At 34.4% G+C, this 22,354-nt stretch overlaps 1 protein-coding gene across 1 annotated transcript in view; it reads right to left on the reverse strand.

Annotated features, from left to right (window-relative positions):
• Window positions 1-22,354, reverse strand: part of LOC145683404 (hemolymph lipopolysaccharide-binding protein-like) — a 283,583-nt gene that overhangs the window by 115,665 nt on the left and 145,564 nt on the right. Inside the window, exon 3 of the mRNA XM_081754740.1 lies at window positions 11,755-12,000. Within this exon, the coding sequence (XP_081610866.1) occupies window positions 11,755-12,000 (246 nt within the window). The remainder of the gene's footprint in view (window positions 1-11,754; window positions 12,001-22,354) is intronic.

Genomic DNA, 22,354 nt, shown 5'->3' on the forward strand with positions numbered 1-22,354 from the left:
AAGGGTGCAACTTCCTGAGCAAAGTTAAATGTGATTCGGATTAAAGTAAAGGAGATGGAAGGAAGTTACCACACAGTAAAGGAAAGGAAATGGGAGATGTTCTTAAGTTACGAAAAACGCACATAATTAAAAGGGAAGAAGAGTTTGCCGTTCAGTGTGTATTAGGTGAGTACCTAGCATGACAAATATATATTTTATATTCTGTCAGACTTATCTTTCTTTGTTCTATTGTTACATAATATAAATAGGTTGAAAGTTGAGCAATATGTGTCTACATGTCGTTAAAAACTCGATTCTGGAAGCTGAGCTCCGTTCTGACGTTTGGAAGGTGGGCATTAAATTGGGATTCAGTTTGCTTATAATAATTTCGAAAACGACCTACTGGAAGTTAAATATCGCGAGTGTTCCAATTTTGCAAAATGATAGAAAATTAATATTTTTGTTTAAGAAATATATTTTTCTTCGTAAATTTTCAATCCTAACTCTTCCTCTGCTTTGAAGGAATCTTATAGAATTTGTTTTCCTAGTCTCCCATATCCTATTTACATGTTTTCTAGCGATTTAGAAATCGGATCCTGGCTTGAGTGCTGCTTCAGACAGTTTACGTTCCGTGTCCTGAAGAACAAAAAACTAGAATACATAGTGCACAATAGAAAAGGGTATTTTCGGAAAATTTATGTGTGCGATCACACTTGGCCGTATTGCGTGATTGTCCTGTGCAAAAAATTAAATGCAATTCTAAAATGAAATTAAGTGAAATGAAATTCATGCAATTTAAAATTTCTACAATTGTTGAATGACTGTGGTTGATTGTCGAACAAAATTTAAATTTGAAATCGTAAACTTTGGCTAAATGTTGAGTATTTTTGTGTTATGTACAAGGTATTTATGTAGGTATTAGTATTAAAATACTTCAAAATGAAAAATAAATATGTTCAGTGAGAAAGTCCGATATAGCTTTCGCAGTGATCCAATCGGTGACTTAGGTGACATATTAACGTGTTGACTTTTTAACGCCAACAAAAACGCATTTGAACTGGTAATATCGGAATGAACATTTTCCAATGTTTCGCATTAAAATGTCGAAGACGTGGATATTGCATCCTGATGCAGTACTTCTCTATGGTCTTAGTATTTCAGCTCCTTGCAATTACTGCATATCTTTATTTTCAAATTTGCTTGTATGTTAGGAAAGTAATATTTGCGCAATATTCATTGATAAGGTTCAGTAAACCTAAAGTGAGGCGCTATGGGGTTATTGTGTCTGGAATCGAAACACTGATTTATGAAGGAATTCGGTATGCAAAGAAGGATTTCGGTGTTCGGTAAACCTAACTGAAAGCATTTTTACACTATGCATACAAATCCCACATTGAGAAGAAAATATTTTTTAAAACTAAAGTTGGAACATTATTTGGTTCTTTCTTTTTAAAAAGAACTATTATAGAAATTAAAAGCCATTTCTTTGCTCTTTTGCCAAAGTATACAGTTACGTAGATTGTTAAATTTGGAGTGTAGCATGATTTAAGGAATGAGAGGAAAAAAACATTAGCTTCTTCTGTAACACTGAATTTGTCTCTTGTTGTTGCACATCCTCTTTCCTTACAGATTCCCAAAGATTCCGGTTGGGTGTTGTGAACCTTTAATGTGGCTAACTTCAAAGTTTAGGCGGCCAAAGATGTCATGTATAAAGGAAATTATGCTACCCTGTTCGGTTGTGGTTAAGGGATGTATATTCTATTAACAGCGTGCATTTTATGTTTAATAGAAAAATAGAGACATTTTAGAAGAACACTTATCAGTGATCGTAATTTCCACGGTGTACTAGAAACTTTACTTAGAATTTAAGTAAGCCGAAGGCTCCAAAGAAACAACTTTTTCTTTTTACAACTTTTCCAAAGAAACAACTTTTTCTTTTATGATTATAACATGCTAAAATACCTACCACATCCAAACTGGACGCGTCTCCGTAAGTATGCATTTCTTAAGTTGGAAGTGAAAGAAAGACGGTGATATAACTATGTAAGTTTGGGTTTTTCTAATAGTACGTTATAAATCGATGTTAAAATGAATTTCAAATTTTTATATAGGAGAGCATGGAAAGGCGCTACTTTTTCAATGAAGTTTTAATATGGATTCTCGGGTATTTACACTTACGTCCAAAATTATTGTCGCGTGTCTATAAATATGTTGTTGTAGAAAAATGATTTGATAGCGAATTCAGCCGGTATTTATTATAATGTTACTTTGTTCATAATCGACAAAGACATGTATGTGGCAAATCTCATGTCAAAAGAGAAGTAAATAAGATTAATAAAACGAAAATAGAAGTTTCTTGTCCACTTCGCAGAATTTTGTTTCATTCAATTTAATTTTCGTATTTATAATTACTTTCCTATGAAATTTACCACAAATATAAATTTCTTGATTATAAAGTACTATGAGTATTAAAAGTACCCTGCAAAATCATTATCAAATGATATTCTTACAAGAAAATAGTTATAAATATGCGACAATCGCTTTGGACATGAGTGTATATAGTTCGTTTTTTTACTAAATTCTATATGTGATAAGGTACTTAAAGTTCCTAATTTTATTACAGACGTTCGGAGATTTTTTAATATATATTTCCTGCCACAACCTTAAACACAAATACATCGAGCTTGCTATATAAGAAGTAGTTTTCATTTTGGCTGGCTCCAAAATTTATATTTTGTAAATTTTTGGAAGAGTAGTTTAAGATCTGAGAACTGTTGCTTACAATTTGTAGTTACGATAACCAAATTGTGTGCAAATGCAGTTATTCCTCGTGGTAGTCCTTCAGGAACGATTTGGGTAGTGACTAAAAAAGAATGCTGTTGTGCAGTGTCACGTTAGGCAAAAAATTGGAACATTTTCTCGAATGATTGAATTCGAACATAATATATTTCTGGCTTTTGTAATGTACCGATAACTTAAAAAGATTTTTTTGTTTATGTCGATACATCTCATGCAAGATTTGTCTTTAAGCGTGTGCACAATGTTCTCTGTAGACTAGAAAAGAAAGCTAAGATATTACGTAAATAAATTGCTTCCTTGAAGATTCGAAACTGACTGAAATTCTGATGACTTGGGCTTTCGACTAACGAAAAGTGGCGAACTAAACGAACTGTTCCCTTAATGATTATTGCATTTAATAATTTGTATATGTATTTACGGTCGAAAACAAATGGAATGGATAGTGAACACTGGTTAAAATTGGCCGCTTTATCAGTCGTTATTATATGCGTGCATCGCCTAAAATATCCAATGTCTTCGGAAGCATATGAGAATACATTTCTCTATCTATATTGCAAATTTTTACTGCATTTCTCTTATTTTTAGTTAAATCTCGATTGATATCGAAAACTTTAATATGAAATAATTTCTTGTAATCTGTCCTGAACTTCTTTCGTTTTGTACATTGTGTAATTAATATCTTTCAATTGTTGATCCTGCAGATCGTCTTGTGTGTAAGATATACGCCGTGTTTATGAAATGTGACTGGTCGATTTGGTTAAATTAAGATCAAAAATGAGATTGTCTTTTTTTATGTTCGTACCTGGATGCAATGTATAAATAACAGATATTCTAATGGAGTCACAATAAAAAATCATTGTCTATAGTTTGATTTTTAACGTTACCGGGAAAAAATGCGCCTTCCCTGGTATGATGATTTTTCGGTACTGTGAATACATCTACAGAACTTTGCTGGTGTGCAGTTTTAATAGCTATTGCAGACAATTTCTCCGGTATATTCGTTTCGGTAGCAAAGACAGGAGCCCGTGGCTTTCTGAATGCCGAGAATGTTTTGTTGTGTAGCTTAATCTTGGCCTAGAAATGCAGTAAAATATCTTCTTCAAACAACGCCAAGAAATCACTGTGTTTCCAGAAAGCGAAAATTGTGGAAAGACATTGGTGTGCCAATTGTGAATGTAATTAGAGCTTAATTTGTGAATTGCATTTTCAATCCATCTGATTTAAATAATAAACGGAATTAACTGAATATTTCATTGTCTCCGTGGTACGCAGCTGTAGTACTACATACAAAGGATCATGTGGTTGTTGTTTATAAATAGGACAGCATGGTGGTTGTTTGTAAACACAAGCACGTGGGACGTTTAATGTGGTATATAATATAAATTCTCTTTAAAGGAATTGAGTTTTGTCTGTAGAGGAAATAAATAAATGTTATATATAGTTCCTGGTACATGAACGCAGATATTGAGTAAATAAATTATAAACGCAAGATAATAAAGGAAATGGCGATAGTGAAATGCTTAAAAAGGTTTAGGATGGAGAAAGCACGGAGCATATGAAACAAAGTTACGGAAGTCAGATGCCAAAGGAAAGTCCCGAGTTAAATATATTAAAAAGAAATAAATTATAAAATCACAGAAAACATGAACACGACTTAAGGGATTGTTACAATTTAATATTCAATGAACTTAACGTTGAAGACAATAAGATAAAGGGGCTGAATAATGTTAAGATAGACAAACATAAACTTGTACGTTACAACTAGAGCATTGAGAAGGAAAAAGAACGTCACTTTTGCTTTGTAGAAAATATAAATTTTCTAAATATGAATATTAGTCCAACTTTCGAAATTTGAAGTTGTCACTAAGCATGCATTAATTAAATGCTTAGCAATGTAATATAATGGTCACAATATACTACTTATGTATTAGGAATTTTATCATAATCAAAGTTGTGATCCAGATATGTTATGGTTTTTATTTCCTAATGTATAGATGCTGAGTAAACACATTAACTTGGAGTAAAACTATTACATAAGGCATTTCCTTAAATGCTTTAGGTTCAATATAACGGAGCAGAAGCGTTACAAACTCTTAGTATTTTCTACGTAAGGTTCATTATTTATGGTAGTAGCATAATATGACAAAACCTTCATCGAAGTCTCTATTGGATAGTTAACTCTAATGCCATCTTTGAGACATAATACAAACTATCCTTTAATTTCATATTAGAACTAAAAGGTTACCACTAGAGTGTGCTGTTGAAGGAAAAGTACAAAAATGCCAGATGTCTTTCACATTATTTTAAAATTACACTATATTATTCTAGGTGTCCAATGCATAGTAATGCTAAAACACAGTGACAACAATTTGTTTGGTATAATAGTTTGAAATCTAGGTTTATGATGTTTTCTATATTATAGTTAAGTAAATATTATATTTGTAGAAAAATGAAAGTGTTTTATTGTCGGATTGGTAGTGAAGCATGATTTGTATTTTGTATACCAATGGCTAATAAATTAGGTAGTGATAAATATTGTGCAATCTATAGAAATTGAACCCACTAAGCGGAGGAAGATTTTCCCTTGAAACAGGCATTAATCAGTTCTTCAAAACATTCTAGTAAGCAAGCTTGGCTGTATACATCTGTACCTTTTTCTACTTCAGTGTATCCTAATAAGACTTGTCTTCCTTTCGTCGACCATGCAAGTGTCTTCATTTTATTTTACATCACCAACAATACATGCGTGAAAAATGAAATGAAATCTGTAAGTTTTACGTCACATGCTTCTGCCGGTTAGGCTAAAGGAGACGGTGATGATGGGAAATGGTGGAATGAAGAAAGTGGGAGAAAACAGGAAAAACCCGAGGATCCCATGAGCATAGTGTTTGTCCACCACAAAATCCACAAAGTCCATCATGGCCCGAGCTGAAATCGAACCTGGACCCCAAGCACAGGAGGTCAACGTTCAACCACTGAGAAACCGCACCTCTGTTACATGCGTGTAGTAGTATATGGATAATTCTCAAAATAGAGGAAAAAATGCTGTCTCCAGTTAATAATTTTACACCAAGGACACTAATTGCTCAAAAATTGAAATATATGTGTAATTCAGTTCCTTCAACAATGCCATGAGCATTTCTTCCTCAATATGTACTATTTGTAGAAAATAGCTTCGTACGAAATTTAAAAGTAAATGGAGAATGTCACTAGCATGGCTGTCACCAACTACATTTTCACTGTTTTTGTTTTTATAATGTAGCTGTTTGTATCCATACGCCTTTGATATTAAGCGACAACTTTTAGGCGATATTCAACTTTACTAAGCTTTAAACAGCTTCGAGTTTTAAGGTATTCTTATTTTAAAGACTTTGTTTTTATTTCTGCAGTCATCAACAAAGGCGCGTTTCAAATTGACATGTCGTTTGCTGGAAAGAGAAATATGACCTGGCGACCGTGCGACTAGAACGGTTTTCGTGTGTCATTTGTTGGTGTAAAACTATTGCCCAAGATAGACTTTACGTAAGTATTTGTATGATTTTTCTGCAGGATGACAAAAGAGATTTTCAATAGTGTGGAGACTGGAAATCGAAATATTTATTAAATCAGCGCGATATTGTTTCTGTAAATTAATATATTAGAAACTTAAGATATTGAAGTAATGTATTAAAATAATTTGTGGAAGGGGTTGTTGTACAAGCTCGATTAAATGCAATTTCGTCATTAGCATGAAAATGTTGACGTTAATTTATATTCTCTTGTAATTTGAGGTTTCTTATTGCTTTCATGAGAGTATCTTTTTGCTTCACAAGTGATTGAAAGGCACGTACCCAGACATTGTTTTTGGGGACGGTCCAGAACTTTACCTGCGGAATTCACAGTAGGAGTTTAAATTACATAGAAAATGTTGACTAAATTTTAATTCGATGAATTTTAATTTTCAAAACTAGCGCGATCAAGAGAGAGGAGTGAAGACTAGGGACGCACAGTGGGGACTATACCCAAAGAAAACCATTTAGGTGTTTTGGGCTTATATCTGACTTTTCTATAAAAGCTCTTTTTCTATTAGCACATGACAAAGAATGTATGTTTGCTTTGTCTTTAAGTTGTATTAAAAGAGAATTAAAGATTAAGGTGTAGTGTCCATGTAGCCAGCGAATTGCACACTATGTACTGTACAAAGGTGCATTTAAGTACGTCGCAGAAAGATTCTTTCAAAACGGCTTAGAACTTTGATTTGATATTCTAATGTATTTCATACAAACCCTATATGTTAAACCCATTTTATTAAAATCTATTTAGAGTGAATTGGAAGTTATTCCTTTTCTAGATCAAATTAAAGAAATAAATAAAACAGGCCCCTTAGTACAAAATCACTGGGAAAATGATACTAGATCTATGTAATAGCTAGTAGCATAAATTTATACTTGCATGTGAGGTGGTATCTTGATTTTAGAAGATCATATATGCGTAAGCGCTGGAAATATTTGTTCCAAAGAATTATAAAATTACATTTGTGTACCACATCCTTGTACATTTATTGAATATCATTGTCTTGCAGACAGCAAGAAATAATGACCGAAGTGATAGTGAGAAAACAAAATAATAAATTTTGGCCGATACAATGACAGTTCCTAAAAAATTTCGCTACTTGACAACTTTACTCCGGGAAAGATTGACAGTAAAAGCCATTGTTAAAAGCCGAAATGGAAAGTACAAACCAAAACGTATAAAATAGCGTGGTCCGAAAAATTAATACTGATAAATGCCAATGTAAATTTTGAACGTTTATAGCGAGTTTATTAATCGAAAAACCTTTAACACTAAGCTTCTACATTCTCATAAAACTTTAGTAGATAATACAGTGACAATATATATCTTAAAAAATACATAGCGTATTAGGTTAATGTGCACAAACAAAATAAGGACAAATAGATGATGCTAAAAGAGGAATGTCTCTGCAACTTTGACCAAAAGCCCATAATATCAGAGATTTGGGCTGCCGAAAGCATGAAAACATGAATTTTAGAGTTCCCTTTATTAAACAACTATCCAATATAGTGAGTGCGGCTTAATAAACCACTTAGAAAGTCCTGCAAGTTATATTTAAAAATGAGTGTTTCGAAACTGTTCGATGCGTGTACAAGGGGTTCCTCCAACAATAACCAATAATGAAGCACTGTTGATTCATCATGCCTTTGGGGAATCCCTTGCGCACATATCGCACAGTTGGAAAATTTATTTTTAAATCGAATAAGTATGGTATCCCAAGTGATTTATTAATCAGCACTGCGCATGTTTGATAGTAATTGAAACATAGGTCGCTTAGATACATTTTCTCACGTTTCAGGCAACCCCTAACTTCAAAGTTATGAGATTTTGGACAAAGGTTCTTTCCTTGCCGCTTTAATATCAAACTTTATTTATTTCTGATTTTGCAAATAGTCGTTTTAAGAAATATAATTTCTAATTGGTTTCGGTCATGGGTGTGAATTTTTGCTGTAATTTTTAGCTTAAACTTCAGCAAAGTAAAATAAAAATTGCAAGACAAATTGGCACCTACGATCGTAATTAACCAACGGGTAGATTTCTAACTATTGGTATTTGCTAAGTCTATTGTGTGTACTTTGTCAGTAGCATGGAAAAATGGAATTAGCATGGATTAATATTTCACGTCAAAACAAATAATAAAACTAAAGTTATGTTGATTGAGCTCTGCTTAATATCAAAACTTACTTCTAAACTGTATCTGAACTTATTGAAAGAAAATGAATGGTATTAAAAATATATTTTTAGCACTTTTATTCCTCCATTTTGCCACCAATTTGAGAATTACCCATATATTTGTTGCATGTATGTTTGTGATAACACTGTTCTACAAAGTTTAATTTTTTCTCTTATAGAAAAAGAAAACATTCTTAACTAATTTGCTGTACTGAACCTGAAAATAATTAAAATTTTCGACTGGCTCTCGTTTCGGCGTAACTGGGAGTGAAATCCTAGCTTCTCACATTCTCATTCATGAGGCAACACCTCCGAAAGTCTGGCAACGTCGCATTCTATGTATATTACGTCACCATTGGTTTCGAAACGTAACCTAAACATATGCCCATAATCTGAAGCATCTAAGAAGGGCCCAGTCTCCCTCTGTTGTACAAAATGTTTATGATTTAATGTTATGGGTTAATGAATACATTTTCTTTATTTTGGGGGGAGGGTTGCCAAACACGAAAATGACATTTACAATCAAACGTTACCTCTTTTATTTATGACATACCAGGATTTGAATAATGACCTATGTATACAATACATATTAATATAATTGCCAATATTAATAATGCCTCTTCTTTGCCTGTCTCCTGTATGCTGTTTAGTTGGTATCTCTTTTTATCATCCAACGAAAATTACTTAACATTTGCTGCACTCCATTTTCCTCTATACCTGTGCTCCATTACTGGAATGTCCTGATGTAAGCGTTCTCCATTCTCGTCACTGACGCTCCCACGACTAGGCGGAAAGAAATCCAAATGTGAAAAAAAAAAAGTGCATTTTTATTCACACAGTGCATCCAAGCTGTTCATAATGATTCATTATATCTTGAGTAATTTCTCTGTAATTTTCAGCTCTGAAATTTCATGAAAACTACTGGCTCATCTTCAAATAAACTCCAAGCTGACGTTTCCTTATCACTTAAAACTGCTTCAAAGTTGCTATCTTTTAAAAGTTCTCTAATTTGTGGCCCAATAAATACACCAGCTTTTAGTTTTTTCTAAACTACATTTTGGAAATTTGTTACATAAATACGTGAATGCAGAACCCCCTTTATCTAATGTAATGCCTTTACGAAGTTTTTCATCACAACCAATTTAATATGAAGGGGATGGGGAGCAAAATTTTAGCAGGTTTTTTCAAAGGCTTGTGTATCACATTTTTCGTACCGGGTGTTTATGACTTTGTTGTGGGCAAATCATTCTGGAATATTGTGAACCTCTCGCAAGGCTATCGTACTCGAATAGAAAGCACGAAAACATTGTATAGCCAGAATGAAGTCCTAATAACACAGTAATCACTTTAAAGTCATCTGATACGTCCCACTGATTTTTCTTCTAATCTGTTCCCTACAAAAGTTTTCCCATGTTCGTGAAAGTTTTCTTTGTACCAGTAGTATTTTCCACATATGGAAGGTAAAACATTTTCCTTTTGTAAGAGTACGGCTTTTAAACTACTCTTAGGGGAAACAATGAATAGACGCCACTCATTAGCACTGTGTTTAATATTAAGGGCACCCATCAGGTCTTCAATATCTTTACAGTATGAGAATTCACCTTCAGTCTCGAAGAACTGCTGGAAACTTTTCTTTCTGGTGAGGTATGATCTGACTTTCACAGACTCAAGTAGTAGATTTCACTCCTGCAACCTTGATGCCAACAGTTCAGTCTTGATTTCTGAAAGTTCCAAATCCCTTACGAGGTCGTTAAGCTCCCCTTCTGTTATTTTATGAATGGAGTAAATTGAAGTAGTCGGTATCCTTACATGTTGTTGGCTCCTGTTGTCCTTCTTCTTCATTGATTGAAAAAGCACTGTCATCATCAAACGAAACTGAATTAATATCTGCTGGGGGAACAGGAACGGGAAGTTCATCGCCGTGGGGTACAGGATGAATTATGGATGGTATATTTGGATAAACTAACTTTTATTTCATCTTCAATGAAATACCGCTTGCAATAGGAGGTACCAAGCATTCAGTGATATGATTTGTTGACTCCCTCCAAATTATGGAAACACCAAACTGCATACAACGTCCATTTTTGTTCATCCAACCATCGTGGTTGGATGTACGTGAACTAGAGAATACATGTGAACCCCACTTTTTATCCAATCGCCTACCTTGTATCCGAAATACAAAAAATATATATATATATGCTTTTCTTGTAGTGAGGGATATAGCACATTTCCTATTTGAAAATGTCACCTCACCACAAATATAGCTAACGTTATCCAAACTGTTTACAAATTTTCGCGACATGTTTGTAAGTACGCTATGCACAGTTCTCGTATGAAGCAGGCCTAGTACATCACCACAACTTCTACAGGATTTTTTTCATTTCAGACTAACAAAGGGAACAATATCAATAATCACATTGACAATAATAATTTTAACAATATCTGCCAATCACGCGATTTCATTGTTTGACAACAATTACCGGTACAGCGCCAACTTACAATATTGCCAACTGCTGAACATCAAAAAAGACTGAAAGGCTTAAATTTGTCAAGGCCGTTGCTTTGAAGCTTGAGATAATTTAGAAATTTTATTACCATTTTCCAACTCAGCATCACGGAATTCAAAAAGATTAGGTAGGCTCACTTACATAACATTTTCAGTGTAGAACAGTGTAATCATAACAACCGTACAGCTGAAAACGTAAACTCTGCAAACCGCCTGCGTATTGTGAGTGTCTTCCTTTCTCAGAAATGATCTCAGGCAGTGTTGAAATGAAAAACGTAGATTATGAGTAGTATGAATGTAAACAAAATTGCAGAAAATAACATATGAACCATAAGGTCGTAAACTTTTCTCTCTGATATTAGACCATTATCACGAAGAGGATATCAACTGGTAAACGAAGTGCAATATATTGAATGCACTCCACAGTCCAAAACATCACATATACTCCGACAATATTATTGGTTGAGCACAAAAGTGCAGGTCACACATGATCAACGGTACAAAATTGCTCGGATCATTAATAACCTAACCTTTATCAAACGTTTCTCTAGAATTAAGGAGATTACTCTAATACTCTAAGAAGAATATTTCGTAGCACTAACCTTGGCCAACGCAGAATTAAAAGTATGTATGTTACGAGCACGTGTTTTATATATGTACCTGTGATACTGATTTTAACCCTTGAAAATATAATCAACATTTAAAAAATTCAACTTTCGTTTTAAGCTTAAATTTTAGTTACTTACCAAATATTGTAGTGAATGTCGTATTTCTTCTACGAAATCCAACAAACGACCACTCCCCGCATATATTCCTTGTTTCCCTAAACATCTTTAAGAGCACTCGTGCTTCTTCTTCTGTATTGATAATAGCTAAATGACTAAATTCCTTTTCACATATGGCTTGGGCTTGTTCAAAACTTGCTGCCTTAGTGTGAAACTTATAATGCCCAACACCAGGGTAATATGTGTAGTCCTCAGGAGGCAGCGGAACTAATAAGATATAAGATTAACTGTAGTATTATACAAGCGTACTTGCTGTTAAATACTAAATTAAATGCCATGATATAATGAATATATAAAAAATAAAATAACAGAATTATAATATTTGTTTAAGTTACTTATTGGAATAATTACAAAGACGTCTATAGTACAGGTTGAGAATGTAGTGTGTTGCTGACTGTACTCTCCTATGAGTCACTCTGGTCATTGTATAGAAATATTCTAAGAAAGTGATCATTTCAATTGCTTCAAATACCTGGGACTCGTACTAAGCTTGTACTGTGAACGGACTATGAACAGAATGTGAGTAATTTAACACTATTATGCCCAACGGGACATTTTTGTTCTACCATCATTTTTATTGCAGTCCTTAACTATTAATTACCGCACGAGTTTTATTATATTCCGTGACTTTTAATCTTTTGAAAAAAATATGCGATTACTAGAAAATTAGCTTCGTAGGAATTATAGATTTTTAGATATTACCATATACCCCTAGAATGCCCGAGGAACAATTTTGTTCCACTATGCTTAGATATACGAGAGATACATTATTACGCACTTTATTCCCCTTTTTTTAAACTGACGTTCATTATCCCTCATCTGTTTGCATTCATATCCCCTCAATGCGTTCTTCCCCCCTCAACACGACCTATCCCTCGTTCACTTCCTCTCATCCCCCTACCCAGGAAAGCAAAGCCTTTATATAGTGTTTCAAATTTTGCACACTAATTAGCTTCGTTTCACGCTAATTAGCATAGTTGTGCAGCTAGTTATGACTTCTATTTGACTACGTCGATGGGAATGACTCGTTGATTTTTAGCGCAAATAATTGTGACGCGTTGATTTTTAGCGCAAATAATTGAAGTGAAGTTTACGGTACATTGGAAGTGCCATTGTTGTTGACATTTTTTTTTCGAAATTTGTGTTTGAAAATGTCACGAAAAAGAGGACTAAGCACGCGTCAAGTGTTTCGTGAGCTATCGGATTGGGATTCAGGAGGTTGGTCAGACAGCAGCCTAAGCGGTGACGAGGACTTCATTCCTGTGTCGTCAAGTGATAGCATTTCATCTAATGAACCATGCAGAGACCACATATCTGACTCTTGTTTCTCACATAAACGGACTTGTGATGTACATGGTGAGTTTCAACAGACCAAAAAAGTAGCAAAAGTGAATTAGGGAAAGTGTTCTGATGAGACAAATTTCAGATTCTGTGGCAGATGATGGTAGCAAATCCGTGTCAGAAACTGTGCTACCGGTTCAGCGTGTGTATAATGCAAGGGAACAGTCCATTTGGCAAATTAGTACTACAATTACTGCTCTAGATGGTACGCGTTGGGAGGTAGTACGTCCAGGTAATCCTTCAAGTGGTAGGATTAAAAGGAAAATGTACTGAAAGAAAAACAAGGTCCGACATCACACGCGATACGCCACATTGCTGATTACAGTGTTGCCAGTTCTTGTCGCCTAATAATTGTTGTTCCTATGTTGAATAGAATGCGGACATACACAGAAAAAGAAGCACGCAGACAAACTGGAGAGGAAAGTTTGTCGATGACACTGAATGAGTTAGAAGGATTTATTGCAATAATGTAGGTTCGTGGTGCTACAGGGACAAAATGTTTCAAGGTACATTCCTTATGGTTCCAGAAATGGCGTGTACCCTTCTGCCAAAAGGCGATGTCCAGGAACAGGTTCTTGGAGATTCTGAGGTACTTACGATTCGACGACAAGTCTACAAGACTCACAAGATTGGAAACATACAACTTTTGTCATATTTCAGAAATATGGTATAAGTTCGTGGAGAATTCACAGATGTGCTATGTACCAGGCCAAGACATAACTGTGGATGAACATTTGTCCCGTCGAAAGCTCGATGTCCTTTCACGCAGTATATGCCGTCCAAGCCCGATAATTATAAGCAAAATTTTGGGTAGCCGTGGACAATGATGCAAAATATGTAACAAACGCCTTACCCTACCTGGGCAAGGATGAGTTTTGTCCGGGAGGGACAGACTTTCAGAATATGTTGCGATGAAACTAGTTCAGACCTTCTTAAGAAAGGAAGAAATGTCACGTGTGAAAATTACTTTACTTCGGTAGCACTTGTTAACAGACTACGTTCTGCTTCTACTAGTCTAGTAGGAACTATGAATCGTTCACGCAGGGAGATTCCAGTTTCTGTGAAAAAAATCAAAGGTTCCTTTACATTACACACAGGTGTTGCAACAATGACAAACTACCTTCACGGTTTACCAAGCAAAAGCTAACAAAAGTGTCATGATAGTGAGCACAATGCATCCACAAGATAAACTGCAAGCAGATGGCAAGAAGAAACCTGAAACTGTTATATATTACAACAAGACAAACAGCGATGTAGATTCAGTTGGCATGATGGCTCGCAAATATTCTGTGAAGCCTACTAGCCGACGATGGCCTGTACACACTTTTTGTAACTTACTGGACCTGGCAGCAATTAATTCATGCGTGTTGTTCAAGATGGTAACCGGAAAGGTCATTGAACGTCGCAAATTTATTTTGCAACTTCAAGAGGAACTGGCAGAAAAGTACATGATAGGAAAGAATAGAGAGTAGAGTCAGACACCGGGAACATCAACATTTTCCAGCTCTACAGAAACTACGCGTAGGCGTTGTCAGGTACGCAAGAAATGTAAACTGATCATACTGTTTGCACCTTGAGGACGGTGGTGTAGAAATTCAAATGAACACTTTCCACAAAACATTTTTTCAATTTCTGTTAGTTTTTTCCCATTTACTAGTTCAAAAAATATCATTCCTAGCAAACACTTCTTGTAATATGAGCAGAAAACAAATAAATGCCCTGGAGCATATAGTTCAGATGTAACGTAAAATTTGCATACAAAATAAAAGCACTTGAACTTAATTCCTAATATTCTTCACTCTAGCCTGTTTCCCCCTCCCCCGTTGCCCCTGCCTCACAACAATGCTAGAGTAATGTGATACATCTCTGCTGAAGTTTTTAGTAGATTAAGGCATATAATATTAAGATTTTGAAAAATATATTTTATTTGCTATAGAATCGAAAGAATCGGAACATTTTTGTTTCACTGGGCATTCTAGGTATCTCGGAAGTGCGGGCATTCTAGTGTTAATATTCCAAAGTATGCTAGCAACAACAACTCTATTATGGAAAGACAAACTTCAAATATGAAGTTCCCAAAATTAGAAATTGAACAGAAAGATAAATAAAATTGTTATATTACCGTTAATTGTGGCAAGCGGTTAACGTAATGTAAACTTCTTCAAAACTTAATTTTGGACCCTGATTTGTTACAAATCTTAAAATTTTGACAAGGCAATAACACAATGAAAGTAATAGAAGGGGCAGTCAGAAGAAGAAAAAGAGTAGTGAAGCCTCCACAACACACATTGTCGTTTGCTGTTGAATATATTCACGTAAGACTCTATTACTCAATGCAATGATAGTTTCTGGACAAATTACCACTTGGCAAATGCAGTAAACTTTCTTTACTAAATAAAATATACTGGTTATTTACTCAAATAAGGTCACTCAAAAAAACAAAGAGGGTTTTAAACTGTTCCCTAGGTAGCGTAAATCTGAACAATCCTCAAATCTATGTTGCAGTATGCGTGCTTGTTTATTTTTTTTCTACCTGGTGAATCCTGAAGTATTTTAATCAGAATCTTTTTGAAACAGCTTCGTTTTTCACTGTCTGCTTTAAGTTGTTTAACTTTGCGATGTTCTTAGTTTAACCGACTATAAAAATTTATGTCGTCTTTAATACAAGAAAGCACTCATTCTTGGCACATATACCTTTTTCCACAATATAGAACCTGTAGAATCACCGTGAAGATATAAAAAGGAACACTTTGTAATTTGTATGGACAAGTTTCACAATTAACCCTAGGAACACCAAGGTATTTTTGGGTCATTGAACACCAACGGGTAAGCCTCTGAGACCCACAGTAGAAACGTCATTATTTATCTCGGAAAATAATTTCTTTGTCTGATATGAACTTTCGATTACTACTAGGTTTCTGTGTACAGAGTTGTCAAGTATATAAGTGTAATTTTTATGTACCATTTTTATTTATGTCAGTAACTTAAATATTTATTTTATTTGTTTGTGTAGAAAAATATCAAACAGATCTTTACTGACTTATTAGAGTGTTGTATAAGTAAAAGGTGGTTTCTAAAAGCATTTTGGTGGTGGTGCAGTAAAGTGGGGTAGAATGGGAAAGAGTTTTGTATATTTTAGTATTTCAATGAATTCACAATTAGTCTTTTTTAATTTCATACCGGTTATCCTTGGAATAAAGAAATTCCTTCAAATTTTGTTTTCCCGAGAAGGCAGACTGCATGATGGACGTTCATTGGACACTATAGAGGATGTCAACATAGAAGCAGTATGGCCAACCAAAGTTACATTTTTTCTAGTAGCACAGTCAAGTTTTTGCACCTATGGAATGAGCATATAAAACGTAAGCAAACAAGCTACGACTTGTCTGTCAGTTTGGAAACTAACACCACTAGAACATCATGAACATCACAAGGGATTAATTGCAGGAAACGTACCACTGCTTCCCATTGTTTCATTTGCAGTATCAAATAAAATGTTCAAGTCACTGTCTTTTGCATCAACCTCTGACAGGATTACTTCCACCTTGCTATATTCGATCTCACTACCTTCTACGTCAGAGTCGTTTAAAAGTTCTTTAAGTTTTTTCTTCATTGAACCTTCGCGAAGAGCACGATTTGCCATTGTTCCAATGCTACTGCAGATTCTCACACTCAGTCAAAGTCACAGAACAACGAACTGACAATTTCCTACGAAATATGCATCGTTAATGTGTGTGTGTGTGTGTGTGTGTGTGTGTGTGTCGTTATAATATAAAGTGATATATTTAGGTGTTAGTAGGAATCAAGGAATAAACTATAGAGACTAAAATATTTAGGTGTCAAAAAAATGAGAGAAATGTATATAATAAACTTGTATAATGTGCAGGGCAACATTGCACCACAATAATCGTTCAGAGTACCCCTTGATGATGTAAAACCAAAATTGTTTGAAGGGAAAAAATAAATGGCAAAAATACTGGAATATAACAGTTAGCATATGCGGTGTACAGCCCCTTAGTACCCTTAGTATCTTAGTACTAGTTGTGGTACTGAGGGCCAAGTCCTTTCTCTATTTATAAATGAATAAAAACAAAACACTAAAAACTAAGTAAATACGTTTTATGATTAATGACGCCAAGTTTGACAATATCATTTTTGAGATTTTTATGCAATTATAAATGTTAAAAAATGTTAGTAATAAAAAACGACTATCGATCTTCGTTAATCGATTCAAAGTGTCAACAAAACATATCGTCACAAACCGCAAGAGTACACCAGAGCCGTACGTGCTTTAGTTTACTACTACGTACGGATTCAATATTGATTTTCAGAGCAAAAACAGGAAGAAATATCTATATACAGTTTTATCAAATACGTTGAGCTTCACATCAATACGTTCTATGGAAGAGTCATTCTCTCTAACATTATCCTTTCATTTCAATTTTCTGCGAAACTGACGGTTTGTAAATATCAATCACAACACTGATACGAATTTCAAAATATAAGTGAAATTATATTTTAAAACCCTTCGGTATTTGAGCAAGTATTCCTATAATCGTATTCTCAAGATATAAAACGGACATCGATTTGTCCAATCTCATTGCGACAGAATAGCAGTAACCTTTGAATTGACTTTTGAACATACCACTTTTGTCAAGCTTAGTTTTCATCAGTTCACTTTAATTAAAATAAGCATCCTAAGGGAAAAAAGGAAGCCATTCTAAGGATTTAAAAACCTTCTTAACATTTCTCAAATAAACTTTTCTTTCCATTTATGGAACGGATATTTCTGGTATTAAGAAAATAAATAAATGTAGCAACTTCCAGTATTCTATTCAAATACTTAGAGGAAGCTTAAAATACCAATATGATGTGGGCAATTTGACTGTATCCTATACTATTGGTCAAAGTTGTATTTGCTTTACCGGTCCTAAATAGTATACGTATATTGAATTTTAAGTTATTGCTAGAAAGTAAATTCAAAATGGTTTAAGTATAAGTGGAGTAAATGCTTTTGTTATATTATGCCTATAATGGCTGCCTTCGTATGTTCGTGTAGAAGTACGGAAACATCGTATTCTATTGCTACCAGAAGTAAATTCATTGCAGATTCCACGTTATGATGTAGCTGCACGTCTTATAAAGTTTCAGTGTTGCAAGGAGTAGTTAAATCAAGAACTGATTTACAAGTATGCTGGATAATATTGTATTAGACTAAGGTAGTAAAACACTATGTGCTTTTCCTAGTCCATATATAATACTTTGTCATACAATTACCTGCAGAAAATACTGTTCATGCACATTCCACTGCAAAGTAAAAAAGAGGTGCTCGTTGGAGTCCTTTTCTGATACAGTATTCAGTAAATCAAATGAAACGTTCACAGCCAAAAGTAATATTACCTAAGGTGCGAATAAACTAGGTATACCTTTTATGAACATCGCTTAATTAACCGTAAACATTTACACGTTTTTCACCTTACAGAGTTACTTACAGTATATGCATACGAAACTTTGAATCTTGTAATCTTTGAAAGAAAATTCAAGTAGAGGTCTTAAAGGGGAAATATACTAAAAAGAAATGAGTTTCATTTCCCAGTTTGAAAACAACGCTAGACTTACAAAATATCGTAGTTTATTGCTCAAGCTTGAATTTAAATATTCTGTATTACTGTCTGCAATATATAAATAAGATCAAAGATAGAATCTGTTTCCTAAGAACTGAACCCGATATCGGAAAGCCATTACTCGCTATCCCTTTCTGTTTTTGGTCTATGGAAATAAAGATTGAAATTGAATATTGTTAATTTGAACCATATCCGGTTAGAGTAGGCGGTTAAAGGACAAAATACGATTTACCCTTATGATACTGAATTTATTGTGTAAAACTGCACTCGAACATCTGTCCCTTTTTTGCTGTATCGATCCGAATGTAGCAGTAGGATACCAGAACTTTCGGTTTTGGTAGAGTTTTCTGGGTTGTAATGATATCTTTTCTTCACATTTCGAATCTATTGCAGAAGATTTGTTTTCATATATTACAATTTTTGTTCCATGGCGATAAATATCGTAACCCTAGTCTGGTTATTTGATCCATTTTTTGTTTGAATAAAGGGTTAGTAGTTAATGTAGAACCGATTTCTGGAAAGCTTATAAATTGATAAAAATATATCTTGATATCTCATGCCTTTTTGTCCTACGGAAATCAGTATTGAAAACGGAACTAGTAATACATTTAAAATATTCTCGGGTCTTAAGAGAATGTTCAGTAACGTCATGATACGTTGGTTTGAGGCGGTGAATCCTTTGAGAAAGTTGTAGCTATTTAATCACCAATTCGTTGTATGGCGATAAACATTGGAATTAGAAGTGATAAATTGCAACCTGTTGTCGTTTGAACAGATAGTTAACAGAAGAAATGGATAATTTTCTTGGGAAGTCAAATAAACGTAAAGAAACATAACTAAATATCATTTAACATTTTTGCTCGGTTGCCTGTGAAAACACGGACAAACGGACTTACGAAGTGATAACGCCGTTCTATAAAACTTTCCACACTTAATCGTAGCTCAGTTTGGAACTCAAACAACAAAAGTTGACATTATTCCCTCTTGCATTATATGTGTCAATTTTCAGTATAAAACACTCGCTACTGAAGCTAATCAAAACTGAATAACAGACTTCGTCTTCGTGCGTAACGTATGAGAATAGTGTCGTTTTCTAAACACATTTACCAGTACTTGTTTAGTATCGTAGACGACATGTAGAGAGGAGAATTTTGATTTCTTAACTTACCAAAGTTCAGGCAATTGCAGAGCACATTAGGACGGGTTACAAAATATTGGTGTCACGAACAGACTGTAGTAGTATTAGAGGTAGACGGGTTACCACATACAAGATATTCTTTGAAAAACTCCAAAAATTCCATTCATATTCGCGCCAACTGTGTCAACCCTGTTGTACACATATGATATGGTAACAACTGATAATCATATCATTAGTCCAACGCCTTTCTAATTGTCATCCACCAGGACGACCCTTTTTATGTTGCCTACTATTGCAGGAAAGGAAGAATTGCAAGCGGGAAAGCACTTTTAGGGTTGTTCATACTAAGGCATTAATATCAACCAAAGAGTATGCAACGTACTTGATATGAAAGTTTTTGAGTTCGTATCATCCTCCCCTAGTATTCCAAAAGTTGGTAATATTTTTATAATATTGTTTATATGGAAATATTTGCTTTCGTTACGGTAGATTATTTTGCTCTAAACATTTGCTCTGAAAACTGCAAAGGAGTATCAGCGCGTCAATCAGTGCACTTGTGAACAGTGAATTCCACAATATACAACATATTTTAAATTGTACGAAAGCCAAGTTATATTTGAATGTCGTTTAATTATATTCAACTAATTATTCACGTTGAGCAAATACTTAAGTTTAATTTGAAGTTACATTTGCCTTAATGGGCGATCCTTGCTAATATTGCCGATTTTGCTTTAGAATAATTGATGTCTGAATTGAGATGACATATGTTTAGTTGTTGAGTATGAAAATGAATTGAGCTATGAGGTAAGATAAGGTTTAATGAAACAGGAGAAAGAATCTTTCTTGCAACTCAAAGCACAGTGTACTTGAATGCAAGTTACCTGAAGCTTTTGATTCAGATTGTAAAAATCGTAAATACCTCGATCATAGTATAAGAAAATTTCTAGGACTATATCTAAATACTACTCCCACAATCATACAGACTTTATCTTGTGTGGAGAGGAATGTGTAATATTCATATGTGTGTTTAAAAGCAAACCATTACAATTAAATAGATATTGATTTATCCAGCGTGAATGTTATAGTAGTAGCGTTCACATCGACTGCAAACAACTAATAGTAGAAGATATTTTGCTGCTGCTCACTCGAGGTGGGAGTAAGAGAATAAAAGCCGTAACGAGACTTGCAGACATTCTGAGTTATCTATTCTTTCTAGGAGGTAATTTACTTGTATTCTATTAGTAAATCTAATATTTTCAGAACAAAATGCAACTATAAATGCGGAATCATTGTTGGCTTTATAGAAAACGAACATGATTATCGTCAAAAAGCAACACTAAAAGTAGACAAAGAAAGAGACTTGTGAATATATATTTTTTATGTATCAATACTATTATAAACTTATCAATATGTATCAATATGATTATATACATATTCCAATAGGTCCATATGTGTAACTGTGTGTGCTGACCTTTTTTTGTTGTGGTTTTGGATGCAAAACCTGGTTCTAATACCTTTTCGTCAATTTGTATGTTTGTATTTTTCTTGTTGTTCCAGTCGTACAGCTTATTTTCCTTATAACATTGCAGTAGTCGACATATTTCTAAATTAGCTCATAATAAAAAATCACATATGAGTGATACGTTTTCTATACTTGTTTCCTAACGTAATTTTCCCTTAGTGAAAGTCAAATCTTACATCGGTACATAACATCTCTGCATATGCAGGAAAACATTGGAGTTGTAGCGTGTACCAAATCATTAATATTCATAGTAACTCATTCATTCATAACTAACAATCACAGTAAAATTGTAGTTCATTATACACATTATTAAGATATAAGTCATTGGATATTTGAGGGTACAATATTAATGATAACAATTTCTCCTTTTGCGTAGTATGTTGATATATCTACCAACCTTTTGAGGTCTTTTTGTGCACCAGAAAGATTTTAGATAACTTTTCGTGCAGATCTCAGGGGTTTGTCACACTTATACACCTTAATAAGGTGCAATTTCGTATCTCAGTGATCCTTAGCACCATCGATAGATAGTTTAATAACAGACTTCCATGAACCTTAAGGCGTGTTGGTATCACATGCAGTACAAAGGTAACAAAGAAAGTTCTGTTGATCTTTTAGATGTATGTGTTCAATCGTCCCTCACTTCATGAGTTGAATGCGTGTGGAGATAAAGCAGAGTCAGTTGTTGGTGTGAGGATTTCCAGCATACTTCATAGTTGTGGAACTTCTGTTTCAGCCTGAACTTGAGTAAGGAAGGGGTGAACATAGGACATTCACAGAGCGTCGTAAGGGCATGTATCCTCTACGAGTTCAAAGATGGGTCAAACGCCGCCGTAGCCTTGCCTAAGATATGGTGGCCTTTGGTGAAAGTGTCGTGACTAGCCGGACAGTGCAACTTACAAGTCATTTTACAAAGTTTAAGGACTGTGAGAAAGA

This window comes from Thermobia domestica, chromosome 4 (assembly GCF_964235325.1).
Source record: "Thermobia domestica chromosome 4, izTheDome1.hap1.1, whole genome shotgun sequence".
Lineage (NCBI taxonomy): Eukaryota > Metazoa > Arthropoda > Insecta > Zygentoma > Lepismatidae > Thermobia > Thermobia domestica.